The 25900-nt window shown below is 40.8% G+C and overlaps 1 protein-coding gene across 1 annotated transcript in view; it reads left to right on the top strand.

The window, feature by feature from the left end:
• Positions 1–25900, top strand: part of asic4a (acid-sensing (proton-gated) ion channel family member 4a) — a 94976-nt gene that overhangs the window by 57850 nt on the left and 11226 nt on the right. Inside the window, exons 2-5 of the mRNA XM_069154696.1 lie at positions 16977–17121; positions 17506–17633; positions 17804–17957; positions 25241–25294. Of these exons, the coding sequence (XP_069010797.1) occupies positions 16977–17121; positions 17506–17633; positions 17804–17957; positions 25241–25294 (481 nt within the window). The remainder of the gene's footprint in view (positions 1–16976; positions 17122–17505; positions 17634–17803; positions 17958–25240; positions 25295–25900) is intronic.

Raw genomic sequence — 25900 nt, 5'->3', positions numbered from 1 at the left:
CGTGTGCGGTGGGTCTTCAAATAATCGTCGAATAGTTCCCAGAGAATATTGAAGAGTATCTTTGCCTGGGGATGCGCTCCCCACTAAATTGTAAGTGAATAATAGTTGTAGTAGTACACTGCTGCTGTTTTATTCTATTGCCGTCACACTCATCTTTGCAGCATAATAAATAGATTTGTTTGTTTGTGTTTAGCATTTCAGATTAGGCCTCAACAATGTTAGATCAAGCTTAATTGCAGATAAGACCAACTTTATCTCCTGCACAACAAACAGCAGGGTGGAGCGAAGTGGGAGTGATGGATGGTCCCTCCTTGCTTCTGTTCTTGTTTGTTTCATCCCTCGCTGTGTTTAAAAATGACCCTTCAAAACGGTACCAAGGGTGGAAACTAGTGTTCTCGGCTGCACTGAAGGAGGACATGCTTGCTTGGGTAATCCTTTACCATGGCTTTTACAAGGGCCTTTCTTGGCACCAAGGCAACCCTTCAAACATCAATATCAGCTGCGCGCTATCCCCTTTGGGTAGATTCAGCTGATGGCCTTCCATCCTTGTATGAGGGCTTTCTGGCAGAGATGGAGGCGCCGTGGGAATGGACTGACATTGATTTCTTCATCCCAATGCACACCCTGATGTATTGACTGCAGAGCTGATTAGTTACAGACATTCTGTTTGACACTGTTTGGTGGAGCTGAAAGACAGTGAACAGAATTTCATCAAAGTACGCCACCGAGTCAAAGGCCACATTCATTTCATTTCACTGCAGCGCATTCGGATTTACTCCCTTTTTGTGTGTGAAATGTTGTCAGAGTGAGTTAAGAGAAGACGTCTTGACTTATTTTCAAGCTATTATGACAACTAGTGTGATTATGTTGAGGGTGTTTGAGTGCAAATAGCAAGTGCTGCTCTTCTCATGCTCGTGTCATTCACTTGAAATTTGCTGCTCATTTTTAAAATGTCCATAAACTCTGAAGGGTAAGGACTCAAAGGCAGAAAAAGCCTCGTTTAGAGCCATGTGGGCCTCCGCTGTTTTGTCAGTGAAGCGTCTCTGATTCATGAGGCTTTGTAATCATAATTTAGTCACGTCAATGGTGTCATTGCGCACTAATGATGAAGTCATGCACAGCACAGGATCCACAGACTGCAGGATGTTAAGGCCTCTGATGTCTTCAGAGGTATATTTTGCAGTTTGTTGTCACGGCGCAGCAAAAATAAACATGCTCTGTTTCTGACATCTGTCAAAGTGAATTATAGATCTCGAGAGGAGTTGCAAAAGTCACAATTCTTCTTCGTGGTGTTTGACTTTGTTGTTTTTTTTTATAAAAACTGGCATTTTTAGTGCCTGACTCGAACCTGACTGATAACACGTGCTCTTGAGGCAGAAAACAAGAGAAAACACACTGCAGCTGCTTCCCTACCTTCAGGTAAGGAAGCTGCATGTGTGTGTGTGTGTGTGTGTGCGTGTGTGTGTGTGTGTGTGTGTGTGTGTGTGTGTGTGTGTGTGGTGGAAGGGGGGCAAATGACCTTGTAGCTAGAAAAATAATCCTGCATTATTGTTGACCTGAAACAAAAATGTAAAAGATGAATTAATTGCATGTCCTCACTCACTTTGAACCCAAACAGTTTAATAATTCTTGAAAAAAAAAAACACAGATTTCCCAGATACGACAGATATGTAAAACGATCACACTGCATCATTTCAGCCCTGGCAGGGAAAGTGCCCGTCACAGGACGCATTCTGGTTGGCTTTGTGTCTCTTAAATGCAATGAAATTGCTCTGAGTTGCGTTAATGGAAGTCAGTCACAATTTGAGCAGCTCGGGACAAGGTCAAAGCCGACCCTGCCACCTTTGAAATTGATTTGACACAGATTCATCCGCATGGAGCATCTGCGTGTTAAAAAATGCATGCCTCTTGATATTCTCATATTATAAAAGTTGAAGCTATATTCACCTGTGACACAGAGGGAAAATATATCCACCTCCTCTGTTGCTGATAGAAATATAGTATAAACGCCACCATTTGCATTTTCTGGCTGGAAAAAAAGGACAAAAAAAGACCGTTTTGGGACTTCCCAACGTGTAACGTGTTTTGTGGCCACTGGTCAGTGTGAATGGACCTGAATCAGAAGGAAGTAGCAGGGAGCCAAATTCGACGAGTCGTGGTTGTGGGGAGCTATGGCTGTGTTGTTGTGGGCCACAAACCTTTGTGTTTGCTGGAGAACCTAGGTGTCATTGCGCAACAGTTCATGTCGCATCAGAATGTCACAGTAGAACTCCGTGTTGACAGTCTGACCCGAGGGGACGAATTCATGGTGCACAGCTCCACACATCTTCAGGAAAACCCTCGTGGTTGTGCTTCTGACGCGATGGGGCTTTTGTCATGATGCTTTGTTCCTCTTGAAACACGAATGCCTCGCCCGGCTCATTGCTTTAGGCTTTCTTGAAGCATTTCGACACCAAATTTGGTGTGTGCTCTCTGCTCAAATTTCAGGTCCACGGTGAAATTGCAAATGTGCAGTTATAAGTGGTCACAGAAACGCCACTCCATGCCCGTTACTGTGCTGCACTGCATTCCCGCTGAACGAGACAGTTTCAGAACTTTTTGACTGCACCTCATATGCGTTGTTGAAAACCAACACTTCCTGGCTGATTTTAGGTTGCCTGACTCTGCCAGACTTTTGCTCACAGATTAAGTTTTCTTCGCTGAGATGATAGTCTGGAAACCCTGTTTGTATTATTGTTTGCACAGCTACTCTGAAGGGCGGACCAATCAGCGACCAATGTCGGTGGCTAGGTGTGATAATGTTTAAGTCAAGACATTTATTTCTTAATATAGTTGAAGAGTTGGTCAAGTTTAAGGTCATAAATAAACACTGAAAACATGACCTCCTTGGCGGCGCTAAGAAACGAACCATGTGGTGTTACAAGCTTCAGATGGAAACACCATACAAGTTAGCAATATTAACTCAAACATACATACCAAACCATGGTTCTCTATATGAGAATATAACCATCTGTCCACTGTATGCGTAGACTAACGAAGTATTTCTGTCTGATTTAATGTCAACAGTGAGTGATGTGTTTTAGCAATGCACCGCATATTTGTAACAATCCCCTTAAACTCACCCACAGCTTAGCCAAGTCTACAATGGCACACACAGAATTACTCTGAGGCTTTGGCTGTAAATAACAACAAACAACCTCAGTGTGAAAAAAAACTCAGAGGAGATCAAATGCACATTGACAGTCAGGGCTGTGACCACAGGAAGCCTTCCAAAATGCTGAGGCCCCATCACAAGCAAGTTCTTTAACTGACAGTCAGAGCCCCGGCAAACAGGCCAGGGATTGTCACGACTGTGGGATATACCGTCATACCCAACTCCTTCTATTCCACACCGAGCTCGGAGGCCTCTGATGCAGGATATCAAAAGTGCCTGTTATGTTCATCGAAAATTAAAATGCAAAAGTGCGGCAGCTGTGTCCTCAACCTCTTTCAGGGTGTCTGGATCGGGTTCAGTAATCATGTTAGCAAGGTGTGAAATTCATCTGAAAAATTTTAAATGTTTTATGAAACCTCTAAATGGTCATTCAACAGCGTACCCATGTAAAATATAGAATAACTTGACGTGTTTTATGAAACACATATTGTTCTTATTTTCATCTAAATTTTCACCGCCAGCTTGTCCTTGACGTTTGGGAGCTTCAGATGCTTCCTGGAAGGCGTCCTGTGGTCTCATCATCCCCATTTGGCAGAACTGGAGTCCACATGCCAAACATCTGGGCAGGTGGCATCCAGCCACTCCGCTAATAGCGGGCCAGATATCTCGCCTGTCTTTGATGTGCAGACAGGGATTACGGTGGTCCTCTGCTCTCACTCCTAATAGCCTGGTATTAAAGGGGCATCAAATCATCTATAATCTTTATCGACCTCCATTGGCGAACAGTGGGTGTTGCAACAACAATGACAGATCGGCCTCGGGCACGGAGGAGACGGGGAGATGAGTAACCTAACCGATGAGAGATCGAGCAAAAACATCTTGTGAAGACGTGATGGAGACTGGAATAATTACACCTTAGAATAATATTGGTGATTTATTAGTTTAGCATTCATAACCGAAATGTCGGTCGCTTATTTGTACAACAGTGCTGCACTGTCTGTTTACGTGGGGGGGTTGGTTAAATGAGCTCGGTGAGTTTTTATTTCAAAGTAGAATAAGCACCGACAAGTGAGTCTATAATGTCGGAAATGTCACCACCTCAATTGTAATCATTAATTCACTGAAATTAATCATCAGCTCTATCAGTCCCCTGCAGGTCCTGTTAAAAATTTAAAAAAAGAAATCTCACTGTTGCTTTGATCAGATGCAGTCAAGGGCACGGTCAGCGGTCCAAGGTTCCCAATTCCTGTTTGATCTGCCTATCCTTTGTTCCACAGCTGCATTATCTCCTTCTTTAACTCAAGCCATTTGAGAGGCTAAATTAAACCGGATGTGTTTAGGTGTGCAGTTTAAACCTCTGTGTCTGCCAAACTTCCTTGGGCTCTGGCTTTAGATCCAGCTTAGTGTAATGGACTGTGAGATCTGCTGTTGACTCAAAACAAGCTCTCTCTCGCCTGAGCGAAAACACTAATCAGGCTTGTTTACTTGAATGATTTATGTAGCTTGAAAAACATGAATCCCCATGCTTATAAATGTTACACGGTTGAGAGGCAAATATTTTTTCACTGTTTCACTCACAAAAGGTTCGAATAAGTGAGTCAGTAAGTGTGGAAGTAAGTGCACGTATTGCACCATCTTGCGAATAAAGCAAGTGTTGCATTTCATGAGGAGTCCCAGGACAATAGACATAGACCAACAAAATACATGTATTTATTATTTTCTCACGTAAAAGCCACATTTCATGAAACACTTGCAATCACAAATATTTGTTTATGCTGATATATTGGCAAAACCCCTGTCAGAAAATGACATGAGCTACTAGCTGATATTTATTTGCATTGGCATCACTCGTATCCCTGAAGGGACACCATATTTTAAATTGATGATTCACGTCAAAAGATAGTAGATCCTGCGTTGCCTTTCCAGAAGTTTCATCAACCCCAAACATGTGGCTCCAATCCAACAGATATCATTTCCCCAGAGTCCCCGGAAAAGAAAAACAACCGGGCAGGTGTCTTGGTTATGATGAATACTGAATAAAAGGTTGGCCAGGGAACTGTGCCGGAGTTTCTTCAGTGGCAGTTGGATGTTTGTGTTTTGGAGTGGGTGCCAGAGTCTGCGAGAGGCAAGAGAGTGGTGCGAGATTGAGAGTTTAGGAAATGAAATCCTGTGCTAATGACAGAGGTACCTTAATTAAACCTGAATATCTAAATGACTGCAGAAAAGCAAAGTCGACAGTTAGACAAATGCCTGAGGCGGGACTGTTTGTCGGTGCGGTGCCCTGGGCACATTTCTCCTCGGCTATATCAGCGTATAACGTACAGAATGACTGATCAGAGCTGTGGGCAGAACGAGGTGAAGTGGAAAAGTAAAGCGCACTTGGCTCATGTATAAGAGCCAAAATGCTCCTTCGCTATCTTGAGAGCACCATTACGCCTCACATTCAGCATGACTGTACTGTGCTCCTCTCTTCTGAGCCATGACCCTAAAGCTCTGGACTGGAATAAATAGCCTGAAATCCTGAGAAAAAATAAACATAGCTTAACCGGAGGTGCTGCTCGGATTGGACGGGGAAGATCTTGGATGACGAAGACGAACTCGAGTTTGATGAGACCTTATTTTATTTTGATCGTTCCTTTTCATAGTGTGTGTGTATGTGTTTGAGATTTAGGTTTCTAGAAGCTTAGAAGATCCTTTCACACGAAAATAGCCATCTAGGTTGACATGTTTCAATAAATAATGAATGGCGACTGTGGGTCCATAGGGAGCACAATTAATAGGTGCTGTTTGAGTTTTAAAGGTCGAGAATTACTTACCTGTTTTGGTTGGACCCAGACACAAGCTTTATAGCTGCAGGAAATGATTCATCTCAATTACGCATAAAGACTGATTAGGGACCTGTCTCACCGTGGTGATCCAAATAAATTACCCTCATTCTGACACTAGTTTCTAATCACATTTATAAAACAGCACGTTTATGGACCCGTGGCTGTGATATTAGTGCAGGTTGTGCTCACAGGAAGCTTTCACATCCCTGAGAGTGCTGAATGTAGTAGACTGTTCTGTTTGTGAGCCGCTGCATTGTGCTGGAGAGCCTGTCCATTTTCAACCGCTTTTTCAAGAGCATCCCTAACTGCTCCATTAGCTGAGTATGCCTGGATATGTGGGAAATAGCAGGAAGGGGAGAGAGTGGGGCCCACTGAATGCACTGTTCTGGCTTAGGTGCTCAACTTATTTTCGATGCTTCGTCAGATGGAACCAGAAAGAGGCCAGCAAAGGGGGAGAAGAGATTAGTCAGAACTCCTACACTAATAACTGAAACAAGCCCTGCAGGTTTGTGTCTGAGTTCATCGTTTTAATAGATTATATTTAGTCGAACAGCAGTGCAGAACATACAGGCAAACTAATGAAAATGAACAAGTGAGGGCATCACATAATGTAAACCTGCCTCTGTGTTTGATCGTGAACACAGCGGGTCATTCCAGTTCAATCAGATATATTTTCTTCTAATTAATCAGACGGTCTGTATGGAACATTCATGTCGAGCATTCATTTACATTTCTTTAGGGAAATTATCACATTTATAAAAACCTGCTTTTCTACCCAACCCAGCAGAATAAGAACAACCCACTGACTGCTCAGTGTTTACCTCACTTGAATGACTGTATTAAACTCCCATTGAGATCTCAGTTGTGCAATGAAGGTTGGAATTGATACACAATAACTGTAATGTGTTGATTTGCAGTCTCGAGCTACGACCCCGGTGCCGTGTTTGTAGACCGGCATTGAGATGGAAGTTAATGGTGCAAAACTTGAGCACCTCATACCACAGCACTGTTTGGTCTTTGTTTCTGAACTTCTCCTCTGTTTAGTCAAACTGTTATTCTGTCATATATACAGTGCAGTAGATTTGAAACGGAGGCTCGTCACAGAGACATTTTTATTTACTCCCCGTTGTATGTATGCGGAGATCTCAAAGCTCTGACCCACGATAAAAGTAAAAGGTTTGACATTCAGTTGAGGATTATTTATGAATTATGCAGCTTAACCCAGAAGACGAAAGGTTTAGGAATGACTTCTTATCAGTTTGTGTTAGGTTAACAAAACACTCTCATTTTTCTTTCCTAATCGTGAGCTAAAAATGTTCGAAATCTCTGCAACCTTGCTATTAGCTTTGTTGTTCACGGCTTCTGAAGGCTCCTGAAGGTTTCGCCGCTGTAGTGGGTGGTGCTCCTATCACACAATCTGATGGCAGATTTTTTTTTTTTTAAGTAATGTTTGGGTTTCAGATGAATACAAAAAAAAAAAAAAAATACACTGAGCTAAAACTTGATTATTTATTCAATTCTAGTAGCTTGAGGCCCAATGGGAAAATCACAGGGGGCCACACAGAAGACTTTGACAATTAAGCTCTACAAATAACTCTACGTGGAATAAACTAGTCACGTGCATCCCTCTACTTTCACTTTAACTGTTTCATTATAATCCAGTACACTGGTTAAATACTTGTTGCAGCGGGCAAATTAAAGAAATACCTGCCACCATCCTGTCACCAAGGTTACCCACATAGATAGTCCATAGCTGTCTTAAATCACTTACTTGTGTACTGTTTCCCTGTTTTATGTGCACATGTGCGTTTACACTGAAAAGTATGGATACGTGCAGTGCACTATAAGTACCCGGATGGTGTACTCATAGCAGTCCATCAATTGAGCGTTGAACTCTGGACACTTACCATCCTCAACGGTTGCCATCTTGGCTATGTAGGACAAAGGGAAGGTCCCCTGACCTAAAGCCGAGGAAGCTGCAGCTGTGTCTGAACACCGCACATGAGTGTTTATTTTTCAAGAACCACCATCCTGCTGTTCAATAATAGCTATCGGTTTGTTTATTGTGTGGGTTAAATGGAGAGCATTTCTGGGTATAATAATTAAAGCCAGCAGATGTGTTGGCAGGTCATACTACGGTTTTTCCATAAGTGCGGAACGACAATTTGAGACAACAGTACCCTGTAAAAATTCAAGTAGTACATAAGTAAGTAAACATGTCAGTGTACCACATGCAAGTGTACTAATGAAAGTCCGCGAATTGAGATACAGCATTTGACTCAAGATTAGGGATCGACCGATTATCGGCCTGGCAGATTATCAGAGACGATATTTCGCATTTTTCCTATTATCGGTATCGGTAATTTTTGTATTCAATCGCCGATATAAAAAATAATATTAAAAAAAATGTGCTGCTCGGGCTTTGATGCATCGTCCCTCAGTCTGTAGTCACCACTCTGGTGTTGAGCAATGTCCCGCCCGCACAACTCTGGCTGACTGGTTACACCTCATGAGTAACAGCCAATCAACGGAGAACTTCTCTGCCACAGAAGAAGCTCGCTTCACTGTTTTTTCGCTGCAAAAACACCACAATCATGTCTTATCTGCTTTCTCTTTTTAACAGTTTAACGATAGACGTTGTGTTTCATAAAAGTTCGTCTCACACCGTAGTGACTCATTATCCCCTGAAAGTTGCGCTAATTTCTGTGCTGCTGCTCTTCTGTTGTCTCTCCGTGTATCATGAAGCTGTTGCACACAGTCACACAGCAGAACATAGAGGGGACATTAAATAGCCCAAATTGCAATATACCTTCATAATAAGATTACGTAGTGGCAGCATTTACTTATTTGAAGTCATTTGACTTAAGTTTTGTGTCAGAATATGTTGTTCAAAATTTTAACATCAAGATTTTAATTTTTTACTGCAAATGTATATCGGTTTCATATATCGGTTTATCGGTGTCCTTGATTACCAATAATTGGTTTCGGTATCGGCCCTGAAAAAGCCATATCGGTCGATCCTTTCTCAAGATGCACACTCCTACTTGCTTATATGCTGATATGTTTATCTCCAGATGTATATCCTATCTTAATGAAGCGTATGAATACATTTTTGCTGTCACTTTTATCCAAGTCCATGGTCATATCGTTAATATCGTTGCAGCTGGCTGCACTATAGTCAAAGGTCTTTTCGGGGCTGTTAAGTTCTGTTAAACTGTACATGTCCACCCAAAAACATACATTTGTAAAAGGATGCAGCTGTGTTTCTGCTGCACTGAAATTCAGTGGAGCACTCTACCTAAAAAAAAAAAAAAAAAAAAACCAGTCAGCAGTTCTTAAACATTAAGTCAGGATTAGGTGGTCAGCATATTGACTATTGGCTGTAAATAAATCAAACCAAAACCCAGAAGAACAAAACAACATTACGGTGATTCTTCTGCTGTTCTTCAACTGTGGATTTTGGACTTGTTTTACTAACTTTTGTTACGCAAAGTACCACAATTTCTTTTCTTTTCTTTTTTTTTTCTTTTTTTTTTTTTTTTCTTTTTTTTTGTCACATGCAAATTTGTTTTTTTTCCAAATTGGAAGTCAGCAGCAGGACAGAACTACAAGAGAACTGCTAATACAAGTGATAAAGCTTTGAAGACCATCTCTTTTACTCTGCTTTCAAGTCATTTAATAGTAAATCACTTCCCATTTGAAGGCGTGTTATTACTCCTTACTATTCTTTTTCACAAGCAAATTGCAAGACGGTCCGGTGTGGTGGTGAGGAATATCTGGCAGAGGGAAACAGTCCCTTCACAGGGCGAAGTTTTATTAAGGAACAAAAATGGAAGCTTGAATGCAAGGTTAAAAGTAAGAGACAAGAATACAGAAAAAATGTGGTGGCTGGCTTTGTGCCCTTCACTCAAAGGCCATGTTCACCCTGTATATTGTGTTTTATTTTTTGAAGACTCATTCCCCACATTCTTTGGTCTTGTTGTGTTCAGAAGGAACTCTGTGAATAAGTCATGTCTGCTGTCTCTCTACAACGACGCTGTGGTCTTCCTGAGGGCGTTACAAGTCATGTATGTGACTTTGACCGATAGAAAACATCAGAACATTTGTGTAAAAGTAATCAAATGCTAAATGTTTGTTTTTTTTGTACTCATACTGGTCCTAAATGATTATGTGACTTGAGGTGGATGAAATTATGTTTTTTCCATTTTCTTAGCCGTTGTATGTGCTAAAACCCGTCATTTATTTTTTAGTATTTTTCTTAAAACTATAATTTACTGCAATGTGATACAATATAATCTGATATGTTACATTACAATGCCACGCAATATAATTACAATACGACACAATGTGATTCCATAGAATACGATGCCACACTATGCAAAACAATACAATGCAACACAACATAATAATATGTGATACAATACGATGAGATTCGATTCAATATGATACAATACAACGCTTTGCAATGCAATGGAATGCAACGCAATATAATACAATATGATAAATGTAATGCAATGCAATGTGATACACTAAGATGCAGTACAATACAACGTAATGCGATATAATGAGATGTGCTGCGATACTATATAATGTGAGCCCAAAAAAAATGCAACACATTTTATATACTTATATAATACGATATGATAAAATACAATATAATGTCATACAATGCGATACAACACAACTTTATTGTCAGCTTGTGTTGAACTAATTTTCCCTTTCAAAGGTTGACAGATTGAAGTACCTGAAGATCACCACATTTCTCTGTCTTGGTCAAGTCTTAAGAAGTTGATAACACATTGAATGAAAGAGATTTTTGCCGTTGTACTTTGACTGGCAGCCCCGTTGTATATACCATCGGTGCTGAAAAAACATCCAGTAATATCATGTAAATATTCGGTTTGTGTCACATTGGGATTCAAGTCCTAACTGCGGGAAAGCTATAATGAAGCCATTAAATCAAGGGACGCTCTGTGTCAACCTTAAACCTTCATGAGCCAGCCTTAATGGTTTTCAACTGCCAATCAGTGCTCCAGCATATTCTACCACCCTGCGTAAATGAATTCAAATCCTCCTTCCTCAAACCACCCGATGACACGCAGCCTGCCTGGAAATGGATGTCCTCCGGAGAGGCAATGAAGTGATTCCTGCAGGTTATTTAAAAGGAAAAGTTGGGACTGTCAGATCACGGTCATAAAGAGGATGTTTAAGGGTTTAGCCCACCAGGACTTATGAATTACATGGTAAGAGGTTGGTCTCTTAATGCATTTAGCATGGAGAGACGGAGAATAAAACAAGGCAGAAAAACACATAATGAATTGACATTTTAAGGCAGTTACATTATAATTGGTGAGATACAGTGTATGCAAATGACATAAAGTCAGGCAGCTTTCCAAAGATATAGCTGAAGGCGTCATCTTTATGAATTTTTACTTTCACTGTCTAGTTTAGTCAAGTTGAGCCAACTTTATTTATGTTGCCCAGAATCACAGATTTGTTTCAAAGCCTTTACAGAACAAACATAAGACACACTCAATTCTTGGAGCCTCAGTGTGAATAATCAAACAAAAGTAACATAAAAAGGGAGAAGGCTTAGAAAGAGAAACATCCCTCCTCCAATATAGACAAACATTCAAAAGATGTTAAAAAAAAATAAAGAGCGGGTAAAAGTGAGTGGAAATACTCGATCCCCAGGGTAAAACAGGGAAATGGAGCTCCCACTGGCTTTAGACTATGTATGTATTCTGCTTAGTGCACATGATGTGCAGGGCACACATCAGACTGCACATGGCAGCTTCATTATATTTTACACAGACACAGAAAACCAACCGAGACTGTGATTCTAACACTAAACTGTTGTTTAGGTTTGCTGTGCGAGTCAGTCTGTGGTAATCCTATTAAACACAAACGTATTAAGGAATATGCGTCATGTAGGAATTGTGTTTTCAGAAACAAGCATTTTATCACTGATTACCATCGGTGGGATTAGGTTTAAAAAATATGCACATAAAAAAATGTAAAGCTGACAAAAGACAAAATTTCTGTTTTTCATTTTGTTCAAATTTTTTCGGTCGCTTTAATTCTCACTGAGATTGAACTGTGTCTCATCCCGAATTCTACGGAGCCCTGCGGTAATATTTAGATGGCAGTAAAACAACACCACCGTCAGACAAAGAAAGAAAGAAAGCCACCTGCATGGTAAGATGACAGTCTTGTGTCATCATACTCCTTTAATATTTGTTGCCGTAGCAACGACATACGAGTGGCTACGCCGGTGATGCAGTTTTCCAACCTGGAAGCAAACTGCCGCCGGACAATCTTTTTGCTGTCTGTGGACTTTTGTCCTTGTTGTCACTCAGCGAACCAAAAGCTCCACTCTCCGATGGTGCTCCGCCAGCGGCGTCATCGATCTGCTAAAAATACCATCGTCTCTGTGATCGGAGCCACACCGGAGCATCCGGACTAAGATGCATCTCTAGAAATCTGATCGCAATCGCATTTCAAACCTCCAGATGTGGTTTGGATCTGATTTGCAAAAATTGCATACAATGTGTTTTGTTTGCTGTCCAGACTGAATACTATCTGGTTATCACCAAAAAAAAAAACAGATATGGGCTGGCAGTCTGAACAGTTTCAGAATTTCAGGCTTTTGAATTCATCAAAGGCCTCAAGGCAGTAATTCACCCTTGGATAGTAGAATTACTATAGTGACAAACAGAATAAATTATATTGTTCATTAGAGAGCAACACTGGTTTGGAACATATGATGTGTGAAATAAGTTGGACAGTTTCAGTTTTGTGAAAAGGACGGTGTTGTGATCATTTCTCCGTCACCATGTGAACGCCTGCCTGACAGGATGATATCATTTTTTTAGCTCCAAATGACAACAAAGTGAACAAAGCTGCGTTAAGTGCTGCAAAAATTAGCTCTTGAGTTACTCGTAGGAAAACAATACTTCTTTTCATTTGTTGTGTTTCTGTTGCTCCGTTTCAGCTTGTCAACAGCAGTGCCAAGTCCCCACTTGGGATTTGCCCAAGTCGGTCCTGTTACCTTTGTTGCAAGATGTAACAGGAGAAAAATGCTCCATCAATCACGTTGTAGATGCAGAACGAAGAGGTGGAGGAGGGAGGTTCAGAAGCTGAGAAATAAACCAGTGGAATCTCTGCCAACAACCATTTCCTGGGTGAGATGATGGGAAAACTTTCCCGCACTCTCTGGGGATGTCGTTCGTGAACACGCCGCCGTCCTCCAGAGCCTAAAGTTTTAAAGCGGAACCGAGGCACTCGGTCGGGGTGTTTTGAGCGTTTTCTGAAGTGAAATCCTCCTTTGCCTCTGTTGCTTGCTTCATCAGATAAAGACTGCCAGTCGAGGCTTAAGTGTGTCAATGAACCGGGAGGGGGCGGGGAATCTACGATAAGTGCAGCTTACCTCCTCAACTGCTCCACACCAGCCAAATAGAGATTAAACCATTTCAGCCTAATAGCACACGTCACTCAAAAGTCACACTTGAATACTTGAACACTCTCTCCTCGGGCCCCCGCCCACACTTTGCCGCCTCCCAATTTCTAATCAGCTGAAAATGCTGCAATTAACAAAAAGGCAAAGTGGCTTGCAGGACTAACTGCAAAGCCGTCGCCACATCAGAGTCTGAGCTGACATCTGTGATTGTCAGCGATTTCTCTGAATCCTCCACCAAGACTCACTGAAGGTAATTCATTTGTGATACGTTCAAAAACACACACACACACACACACACACACACACACACACACACACACACACTCAGTATAAACTAACACCCAGATCAAAGGCCCTGATGTCTACTGCCGCATAAAACATCGCTGTCTCTCTGAACAGCAGCATTTGTAAACAGGACTCATTTCTTTGCTCTAATCAGTGTTGTGGATGTTGCAAAATTGCCCACTGTTCCAGAGAATTACTCGACTGAACCCCGCAATCGTTGCTTTGATTTGTTGTTCAGCCATCTCAGATGTGGATACACCCTGTGGTCTGTAAATGAGAGCTTGTGTTGTTGCGCCAGTGTCCCTTATTTAGACATCACAGCACTCATTAGGTGCATCAAGCTGATATCAAAGTCAAAACACAGACGTCTCTGTTTTTGAAAGCGTCGGGACGGCCACAGCCCTTTAATGATGTCTGCTGGCTGTTCAGCTTAATTGTTATTTCACTGTCACTTCTCCAGTGTCTTGTCCGTTGACCTCTCCTGCCGTGCGATTTCCTCGGCTTTACTACTTTCATCGCTGTCCTCTTTTATTTGGCGTTCGGACAAAATGAATCCAATAGATTACTTTTCAGCTCTCTGGAAAAATGTATCACAAACGTACGTCATTCAGAAGGGAAAGCTATATTCGCAGGTTCGAGAGATCAGCATGTGCAGCACGGCTCATAATCCCACCGCTGTTTGAAGTCATCGTTGTTTCTTCATCGTCACGTTTTCACGCGAGCAGACAAAAGCACCTTTTGTATTTATCTGGTGATTGTCAATTTTGCAGGACGAACAAACAACTGCGGTGGGCCTTTCTGTCGGCCGTAGCTCGCTGGTCAATTAACTTAATAGTAGCTGCATGAATTGATTGAAAAGGCCGTCTGCATCGTTTTAATGTTTCCTGCTGACGGGACTGAAAATGAGAAGACTTTTAAAATGGTCTCAACACTTTATGCCCGCATGTCATTGTGCTAAAAGACTCAGGCTGAAGCTAACAGGTCCGGGACAAAATGTCAACATCCTCACAACCTGATGATTCATGTGGAGAAACGTATCAATTCAAAACACGGCGTTGTGCTTTGATTCCAGTGTCCAGTTAGTTTTCATATTTGATTTAGTCCGACCAGGGAACATGCTTCCAATACTCGTTACGCACAGAAAGAAACAACCACATTAAAATATCAAAGTCAAGGACATTTTCAAAACAATGTGCCTAAACTTGCTTTATTATCAATAAAATGTCAATGTCAAAGGAAATGTTCAAACGACATGCAGTGGCAGAGTAAAGGAGAGCATTGATAAGGGATTGATCATCTGCCCTAATTGTAAGCTTTATTAAAAAAAGTATGTGAGTAGGTTAAAGGTGAAATATTTTAAGATTAAAGTAGCCGTCTTGCAAAACCACTTTGTACATCATAAAGTGACAGTGAGTCACCGTAGCTTCCTGTCTGCTCTCGGTCCGATTACAGGAGTGTGTCACTTTGGTCAAATTAAATTCTTGCCCTGCCATTAGTCAGTTGGCAACAGTTAAGCCTGTAGTCTACGTTATAGCGTCTTTATTTCAGTTTTTAGCCAAAACAAAAGAGCGACATCAAAACCACATTGATTGCATGTGAAATGCTTTACGCACTGTTTGTGTTGTCGTTAGCTGCACTACAGATTCCTTTTCAATCGTCCAAACCAAGTCGGTATGCTCGGTTTGTTTGCTTCAGTTTGGTGGATGACGAAGTCGTTTAGCTTGTCACATACAAATATTGAACTGGTCTGAACCGTCCACAAAAAAACGAACTTAATATATCAACGCTGTTGGTAACGTTACACAATTAGCTGCCTTTATAAACCATCGCTTACATTTACAATGTGAGTTCAGCATCAAATTGTATTCTTTTACTTGCCAAGAACTGTCTGCAGCTGCGGAAATTAACGTCATCGTTAAATCTAGTTTTGCCTCTATTTTGCAAAGAGAGAGCGTTTCAGCCATCGTTGTATTTACTTTTATATTCACGCTAACACGAGGTGAGTAAAACGCTGGACACCGTGACTCACTATCGCCGGTTGAGGTGCGGGATGGTATTACAGGACGAGCCCGGGCTTGTTTGTTCGTTGCAGTAGATATCTTTTCAATACAACACATGACAAAGTCAAAACTGTTACTTGTTTATATTCTGTTTATCATTTTTGTTGACTTTTTTATGTTCTACAATTAAAAATCTTACATATCGCACCTTTCAGGAAAAATGCAAGATCAAACTACCTTTGGTAAACATGACACAAACTCGGGTAATGTTGGCTGTGCTGGCTGACATGTAACCTCACTTTAAGCAGATATATATGCAATTTACATCATTCCTCACATTTTTGCTTGTATTTTTGGTTTTGGAAAGGCAAAAAAGGAAATCTATACTACCTTCCAACTGTCTTTAAATGCAGAGTATCGGTCTTGGAAGAGCCCGACACACACTGCTTCAACGTGCAGGGAAATCCAAAGCTGGTAACCTGCCATACCTGGTTATAGATGCCAAGCTATGATCGCTGGAGGGATTGAACAAATGCTTAACTGGATAGCTTTTCACAACAAACCTCTGTTGGAATCAAACCAAATATGAATAACTGAGATCTCTTTGTTTTTGAGTGCCAGGCTGTGTGTTAACAGACTTCAGTTGGGTAGCTCTCCCTGGTTCCCATCATGTATTCTGGATTTGTGGTGCTGGAGCTGCACCACCCTTTTGTTTACGTGTGGATCACTGATTGTGCCTTTAAAACTCAGAGGAGATAACAGTTAAAGGACTTGTAAGATGGATATTTTCTGCAGTGCAGCAGTTGAGATGAGTGGTATAAACAAAGAGATGACGTGTCCCCCACTGAGACAGCTCCTCTGATAGGTGGTGGCGTGACAACTTCTCTCAAGCAGCCTCTCGCTTATTGTCTTTTGTTTTCTTTTGAAGAAAGATTAAACAGTCTCTTAGTCTCATTTGATATTTCAGTGGGATAGCGGTGCTCTTGAGCAGCATTGCGTCGGGATTGTGTCGTGGATGCTGGAAATTGATTCAAATACTGCAGCAAAGTCCATGAGGGGCTGAGTCTCCAGATTGCATCAGGAGGATTGTCTACAACTTGTCCAGGCAGACACTCTGCTTGTCTATTTATTTTTCGCTCCATATCTCTTCCTTCATTTCAGTGCACCACTAGTATGAGCGTGTCACATCCAGCATGTGGACTTTGTCATGTTTATGGTGATGTTCATGATATGAATCTATTGTCCCCCAGGTTTACACCAGATATGGGAAATGCTACACTTTTAATGGCAACAAGACTACATCCAGGAAAACCAAGCAGGGTGGAATGGGAAACGGGCTGGAGATCATGTTGGATATCCAGCAGGATGAGTATCTACCCATCTGGAGAGAGACAAGTAAGCCTCAAAACTATTTGTCCGTTGTAATCCTATCCTGTTTCTACAGCATGAGACACCTCTGCTGCAGTTTAAATCAAAAACAACCTTCCTCATTCTGTTTGGGTCATGCACCCTAAATAATGTATGTTTTGATTGCTTTGCTGCGCCTGAAAACAATTATTTGTAAAAAGGGAAATCCTGAACGAAATACACCACCTCAGATTTGTGCTTGCGTTGTAGATGTCACATGCTATTAATCCCTACTGGCTTATTTTTCCAAACTGACTGAAATATGGTTTGCAGTTAGCGTCAAAACCGAGTCCGAGCTGTCAGATGAGGCAGTCATCTGAAATCCCTTTGTTCTCTGCCTTTGCCCGTGCTCTGTTTCATCCTGATGAGAAGATGAGACGTCCCTGGAGGCCGGCATTCGGGTTCAGATCCACAGTCAGGACGAGCCTCCCTACATCCACCAGCTGGGCTTCGGCGTCTCTCCGGGCTTCCAGACCTTTGTTTCATGTCAGGAGCAGAGGGTAGGTCTTCTTCATCACAGCATGCCGTACCGCTTCTCTCCTCCTCCTCCTCCTCCTCCTCCTCCTCCTCCCCCCCCCCCTCGACCCCCACCACCAGATTACTGTTCTCAATGCAACTGTTTGCCCCTGGTGGCTCAGACTGAGCGTCTAATAAATCTCTGTGTGCTTAGCTGACCTACCTGCCCCAACCCTGGGGGAACTGCCGCTCCACCAGCACAGAGAAGTTCCCCGGATACGACACTTACAGCATCAGCGCCTGCCGCCTGCTCTGCGAGACCAACGAGGTCCTGCGAGTGTGCAAATGCAGGATGGTGCACATGCCTGGTAAGGTCACCCCCGAAATTATCTTTACACAGAGCACAGCAGGTGTCATGGGGAAGGAAAACTGAAGTGCAGACGCATACAAATTAGTGGTGCATTCTCTCAGATAAGTGTAAAAAGAACTGAAGACCCGTGAACCATAATAACTACATGTGTGATTGGAACCTAAAAACAGATGAATCAAAATGTTGCTGTTGTTTTGTGCCAACTTTAAGGTCATGAAGTGCCGCATATATAGTAACAAACTTAAATTGGAATATTTGCTACTCCAGCAGAGTGAATATTTTCAAATATTTTCCTCTGTTTGTACAATAGTTTAGACGAGCATAATTAAGAAAATGACAGCCAGTCAGCCCGGTGTTCTCTTGATGTTTGATGACCCATTCTGCAAAACAAGCCATCATTTTGGGTCCACTTGAATCATTCCAGCACAGCTATAATTTGAGCTGCCACATGTCTGACCTTGATGCTTGATATCTGGAGTGGGATGCTCTTCAGCAGGGCTGCCAGCTCTCTGGCCCACAGACTAAAGTCTCTGAGTTTTGGATCATTTTGCTCATCTATTTCTATCTATTCAGAAATTGTTCTGTTGTCCTCTCGTGGCCTTCATTATAATTGATTATTATTGCTGTTTTTGGTTGTTCTTGTGTTTGGTTTCCACTCGTAGATCGCTTGCAAACTGCACATATTTTACTTGCATAACGACATATGGCCTGTAGAGCACGTGTCTAATTTAAACCCAGTCTCATGGATCTCAGAACAAATAGTGATCTACCAGCTGGGCTTCGGCGTCTCTCCCCTTTTGGTCCTAAAATTACTCAAAACAACATAATATTTAATTATGTTTAATTAATATTAAATATTATGTTGTTTTGAGTAATTTTAGGACCAAAATTAAAATAGGAAACAGAAAACACACTTTGATGAGGCCCATTGTAATGTAAGTAATTATTTCTATTAACATTATCATTATCAATGGGAACGTTTTGTGCCTCTAATCAAATCGTTGAAATTTGTATTATGATGGTGACATATATCAATGACAAGTCTGAAAACATTTTAGTGGCTCTGTGAGGCACTAATTAGGCACAGCTGTGCTTTAAGCTAAATGCTGCCATATGTTGATGTTTAGTAGCTTTCATTTTTACAATGGTCACCGTCTGTGTTTAGCATATTAGCATGTTATCCATTTGTTTAATGGCCGTTGTCATCAGGATCATGGATATGGCAAACAGGGTCCTCCTCCACCTCCAATTGGCTCAGTGAGCCGTGATCGTTTATATATATATGTACCAGTAACAGGCGTACCGACCCTTCACCGTCATGGTAACAACATTAAACATGTCTTGACAACTTGTAACATTGTTGTAACAGCGTCGCAAGGTTGATAGGTTGATTTTAGGCACCAAAACTACTTAGTTAGGTGAAGGAAAAAATCAATTGTGGTTTGATTTCAAATAAATGTGTCCTACATACGTTACATCATTTAAGTTAAATAAGGTTTTTGACTTATGTACGTAACTTAAAAATAAGTTAACGTGAAAGAGCAGGACCTGGGAAAAAAAAAAAAAAAAGCTGCAGTCAAGTTGGGCAGGAACTCACAGAAACTCATATCCTTTTAAATCTAATCCGGATTTCATGAAATGTTCTCAGACCCAGATATCAGTTTGTATACAGTCTTCAGTTGTTTTAATTATGACATAGGAGCCTATTAATATGCTGTACAGGCGATCTGTGATTTGTGGCTCGACCTCCATTTTACATGTATTGTCATGTAAATCAGCATCTAATTAGTTTTCCGCTGTAAATAAATCAAGGGAGCAGACCTGTCCCTCTCAAACAACATGAATAAATTGAAAACATTCATCAATAGTTAAATACAGAGGAAAGAAACACAACAGCTTTCACTATTGATAAATCACAAGACTATCAGAGCTTCACATCTTCACAGATGGTATTTTAGAAACACATATCCCATTTACCATGTTTTTATGTTGTTAAACACTTTACTAATGAAATCAATCCAATGTTGAAATACAACAGACTGAACTGTAATACATTGTGTGCAGTTTTTTGATCTGTAATCTGAATACATTTTGCTTCTCTGAACTTCAACCCGCAACATTTATTCTGTTCACACAAATAAACTTTCAAAATCAGACAAATACTATCAAAATCTCTCCAATTCAACAAAAACAAAAAGTTTCTGTAGAACATCAAATTGTTGAGGCAGCATCTAAACCAATCAGCTGTTTTATTAGGCGACAGTCAGGCGCTTCCCAGCATGCCCTGGGGCTGTGCAGTCGGTGGAAAGCAACTACGGGGCCTGGCTCCAAAAAAACTACCACTGCTTTGATCTTTATCGCCGGCTACGTTAAATGATGTCAGAGCAAGTCGGGCTCAAAGTCGGACTGAAATCTAACCAGCGTCCGTTGTGCGCCGATTGCCATTGATTGAATCTGCACTGACCCGACTTGTCTCAAACAAACCATTCGTCAATCTATTTTCTCCCGTCATAATTAACACGGCCACTAGAGGTCGCGTAGAAGATGCAGTTTGCCCGGTTTGAACCGTAATTATGGGAGTGATGACACCTGCTAACAGCCTTTTAATGGTCTGATCAAATTAAATGTGAATCTCCTGGTGGTCCTGCAGAAAAAAATAATGAGGAAACATCCTTTGGAGACCATTATTGTTTGTACAAACATCACAGCAATAAATCTAATAGCTGTTGAGACGTGATTCAAAATAATCTCTGTCAGGTTGATCATTTCTGTATGAGAACATTGGTCATGCCGGCATTAAAACAGGCGCTCTCATCAGTGTGGGGCTGCAGTACGTTAAAGAGTTTAGTCCCACAAACACTAAGTGAGACATTTGAACTTGTTCAGTGTGTGCGTCATCGTGGTCACAGTGCAGGAAGTCGAGGAGCTGAGTCAGTGGATGCAGGCTGTTCGACGGATGTGTTAACAAGTGGGCATGTGGAGGATGGTAGCTCTTGTTGTTTAGAGGCATTAAACGTACAATGTCTGCATTTGAATTACATTCGCACGGTGCAGCTCATATTTACAATTGATTGAATAAACTGAACAAACGAGTCTGAGACATTTGATTTGAAGTAGAAACAAGTTCTGATACTGTTATCCAATTTGCTGCTGCAACTGAATTGTTGTATTCACACAGTATTCACAGTTTTTTGTTGCCACGGTTATTTCGTCCCTATTCTGTCCCTCTTCCATCACCTGGCAGGTTTCTATTAAAGTGCGTCCAGGTCACTATTACAACACATCTGAAACAAAAATGAGCAAAAAATCGGAAACCGCCATTCGCACTTGGATCTTTTTCTGTTTTTACATACAGAGTTTTAGGGGTGAGTGAAGCGCATTATTAAAATATAACAGTAGAGATAAAACAATATTGTGATGTAAGGTGAGAGTCCATTCCTGTGGGTACTACACACACATATCGGACAGATAAATAGAGCAATTTGAAATGTTTTGGCCATCCCAGTTCAGAACAGAGTGTTTAAAGTGCTCGATACTCCAGTCTTAAAACATCTCCCACATTTACAACATTCACCTTTGACCTTTTACCTTTATATTTATATATATATATATATATATGTATATATATATATATATACATATATATATAAAGTTACACATTTGCACTTCAAACTAAGATTTACAAACTGTAATAGCCAGACAACAGTGGCGGTCTGACCTGTAGAGTGTTTGGCTAAGTGGCTGTTAACGTCCGTGACAAACTGGTTACCTGAAACATTTCCATTGCCACTTTACTTGTTTACTGTTTTCTATGTCAGTCACATTAAAAAATAGAATGCAAATGGAAAATGATTGGTATTTTTGACATACTGGATGTGCACAAGTAAATATTTGATCCTTTTTTAAACAGTGCCCACAAATTAAGGCAATATACTTGAACACAACAAAGAAAATTTGTCTTTTCAATGAATTTTTTTTAAACAAAAATATCAATGAATGTAATATGCTATTGTGGAAAAAGTACCAATACACTCTCGGTATCAGAAGCCAGCTTCAGCTCCAGAGAAATAACTCCTTCTAGTCTGTGACATCAACTTGCTGAATTTTTTTTTGACCACTCCTTTTTGCAAAATACTTTCAGTTCCAGGATGTTTGAGGGTTTTCTTGCATGTAGAACCTGTTTCAAATCTCCCCACAGCATTTCAACGGGACTCAAATTCAGGCTTTTTTTTTTCTTGACTAGACCATTTTATAACCCACATTATCTTCTTTTAAAAGCATTCTTGGTGGATTTCTAGTGTTCACAGGATCATTATCCTGTTGAAAGGTCCACTTCTGGTTCAACTTTAACTTTCTGAGATGGCCTCACATTATCTTCAAGCAATAGGTGCCCAGTTCCTGAAGCAGCGGAGCAGTCCCAAAGCAGGATATTACCACCACCACGCTTCACTGAATTTCTGTCTTTGGTCTGCTCCAAACATGTCTACCAGTAATGCTGCCAAACCACTCCATCTCTGTTTCATCTGCCCAGAGCACATTTCTCCAAACAGCCTGGTCTTTGCCTCCATGTCTGTCGGTAAATTTTCTTTTTGGACATCGAAAGCTTTTTCCTGACACGCCTCTCGTGCAGGTCAGATTTGTTCAATCTGTTTCTGACTGTAGATGCATGTGCCAAGACTCACCTGCAGATCCTGTAATCAGATTTGGGGGTTATTGGAGACTGATTGTTGCATCACATGGTCTACTCTTGGTCTGGCATATTTTGCTGGGTCTGCCGCACCTGAGCAAAATTGGCAGTGCTGAAACTGATTTGCTGATAGTGGAAGGATTTATTTCAAACCTTTTGGAAATGGTTTAAATTCTTTGCCAGACTCAAGGTCATCCACAACCTTTTTTACTGAAAAGCTTCAAAAGTTTTTTTAGACCTCGCCATGATGACACTTTAGTAGAGAGAACACCAGACCCTCCATGTCAGAGGTTTAAATGAGACAGTTTTAACTTGTCGGTCCCTGAGGAGGTTCGAATCTTCGGCTCCTAATGCGCAACCCCTGATTCTAATTTTATATCTGGATGTTCTGACTTTTTCCATGTGACTATAGAATAGGAACATTTTTAATTCTGTTCTAAGAACAGAACAGAGGTGTTTACAGAGCAGCAGAATCACTGTGCTTTTTTTTGTTTAAATTATTAAAAAATTACTGAATTAAAAAGGTCTCTGTTTGAAAAAGGATCAAATGTTTGCTTTCTCAAATATGCTGAGAAGTCTTAACATTTCCGTGGGATGTACTTAATTTTTCACATGACTTTATATCAGATCCGCGCCTGATAAAAAAAATTCCTGTCTCATCAATCAGTTGTCTGGAGAAGCTGCAGACTTTTCAGCAGGTCTTTATTACAACAATTTTTCAAATGAATGACATAATTGAATTAAAAAAACAGAAAAGGGACAGAAGCATGGACGAATTTGAATTAATAGGAAGGACAGAGCAGAAGTGTTCGGAGAGCAGCAGAATGACTTTGTTTTCTATGATGATGTATCACATCAGATATGATATTTCTTGTTTTCAAGGAAACTCTATTGTTCAGGTCTGACATACCATGAGAGTCCTCTGATTCCCTGAATGTGGGGTAAAGATCCCATAAAGGACACCACAACCTTGTGAACTAAAGTGTGATGATGAGCGTGGATTGTGCTCACAGTGGAGACAGCATGTCTGACTCTGTTAGGAATTATCAAGCCAAGGACACATTCATATCCTCACCATATCCTATCTTCAGCTCATCTCCACGATTTCCATCACACTTGTGTCAGATATAATAGATGTGGAAGAGGACTACGGTCAGGTAGAGGGTAGCTCACATTAGTTTACTGCACTTATCATGTAGAAATCCAAATTATTGTTTAATGTCGAGGGAAAGCTGTCCATAAAATCACAGTGGGCGGATGATTCAAAAGATTGCCAAGAGAAAATGAAGCCAAATTGTGAAAAGAAAATAGTTTTCCAGCCTCGATGTGACCACACAGTACTGTATCACAGTTTTGTGCACTTTGCACAATTGACAATATCTATTATTTTTCTGCAGCCGTCCTCTGTAGTCACAGCAGCAGTGTCACAGTTTGCTATAACAGATTTGTAATTTGTTTGTTATCCAATTATTTTTGTGTGCTCACATTATCCAGCGACTCTTTACACTTTACTTAAAATGCCAGAAAATTGTGTATAATCATCTTTGGTACCGGTTGTGTTGATTTTTAACTTGTGTTGTGTTTGTTTCTTGTCTTTTTAGCTGAGTTATATTGTTTTTTTATGTTTTCATGTCCATATTAATTGTTACATCCACCAAGAAGATGATGTTTTCATTTTTATGCATCAGTGTTTGTTTGTCGGTAGGATTTTACAAGCCGATTTCAAAATTTGGTCAAACAGATGAATGTATTTTGAGGTGCATTTTGCTGCTCTGTGGCCGTTTATAAAGCTCGTAACTCTTGAAGTGCGAGAAGTAGAAGTAAAGAATTGTGTTTTTCCCAGATTTGCTTGGTCCAAGATAAATATTTCAGTGTTTCGGTCTATTTCTATATTTGGATGACCATCCAAAAAGCTATTAAGTTGTTCTTGTTCTTGATGTGTGGACAGCATACAGAGACACTGAACTGCTTTTGCCTCCACACTCAACGTTTCTCAAAATAAAACTTAAAGAATGATGTTGAATAATAAATAATATGTAATAATGACTTCTTCACATCACTGCAAGTTATTTCTTCTCTGTCAGAAGAAAGTATGAAAAGTCAGCCTGTATTCAGGATCAGTTGAAAGTGTGTACAGATCGCCTCCTCAGATCATCAGACATGATGTCGCTGTATTAATTGTCATTTCTTAGTGACTGCGAAGGAGACTTCCACCAAACATTAACCCTATGAACATTTCACAGCGGGTCAAACACACATCTGCCAATTAATTGTGCCGCTGATGAATACCTGTCATTAATGGCCCGGGCAGTATGTTTGTCTGCAAGGAAGTGACTCATTGATTGGTTTTTAAAGACTTTCTAAATATGCCTCGCGGGTGGAGCCAGCATGCTCCATTTCTCAGTGCAATCAAGGACAGACGTCCAAGATGGCTCTGTGGATGGAAGTCGTCCTCTGCGTGCCTGCCTTCATTTGGAGATGAATGATAAGCTGTGGAGTGTTGTTCACCACCACGACTGCTCATTGTAGCGGACACGGGTCACCGATCATTTTGTTTCTGATTGATCAGACTCATTTTCTGTTCTCCTCTCCAGGAACTGCAGATATCTGCCCTCCCAGTAAAATCAACTGTGTTGACAAAGCACTTGGTAAGAAACAATCTTCCTTCATTTCTTTTCTCATTACAACAGATACCCCCAAAGGGAAATGGAAACACAATCAGTAAATATGATAAGGATTTTTTTTTTTTTTCTCGGTTATACAAATACCTGGAGGTAGACTGGGTATTTTGAAATGACTTTTCCTCATTGTGTTTTAGTCACTTTAGAGGTTGATGGCTGTGCTGCTACCATTGTTCAGCTGTTAATATTAAACCTACGCCTCAGTCATGCATATCTGCATCCGCCCGCCCTCAGCCTCACCTCTGACCTCTCGCTCCCCTCTCCCAGAAGAGACCGTCACTGAACCTCGGATTCAAAGGCATCCCAAGAAAAAAAGAAAAAGAAATCTTTTATTGGCATGTCAGACGTATAGGTACAATTATCATTTCACAGCCAAATAAGCCAGAAATTTAATTATGTCTCTCTTTACTGAATTCAAACCCCGGTTATTCTATGGCTGAATGAAATCTTAGATATATCTCACAAGAATGAGCCATATTCATGTGGGTCATATTCCTGAATCAAACCATGTGAATAGAGTCACCCTCCATGAGAGGTAATGCTTTGAAGTGTAATTTATATATTTATAATTGT

This window comes from Embiotoca jacksoni, unplaced genomic scaffold (genome assembly GCF_022577435.1).
Source record: "Embiotoca jacksoni isolate LCO1_2020_lvr unplaced genomic scaffold, fEmbJac1.0.p SCAF_2, whole genome shotgun sequence".
Taxonomy (NCBI): Eukaryota; Metazoa; Chordata; class Actinopteri; family Embiotocidae; genus Embiotoca; species Embiotoca jacksoni.
This window is presented reverse-complemented; position numbering and strand designations above follow the sequence as displayed.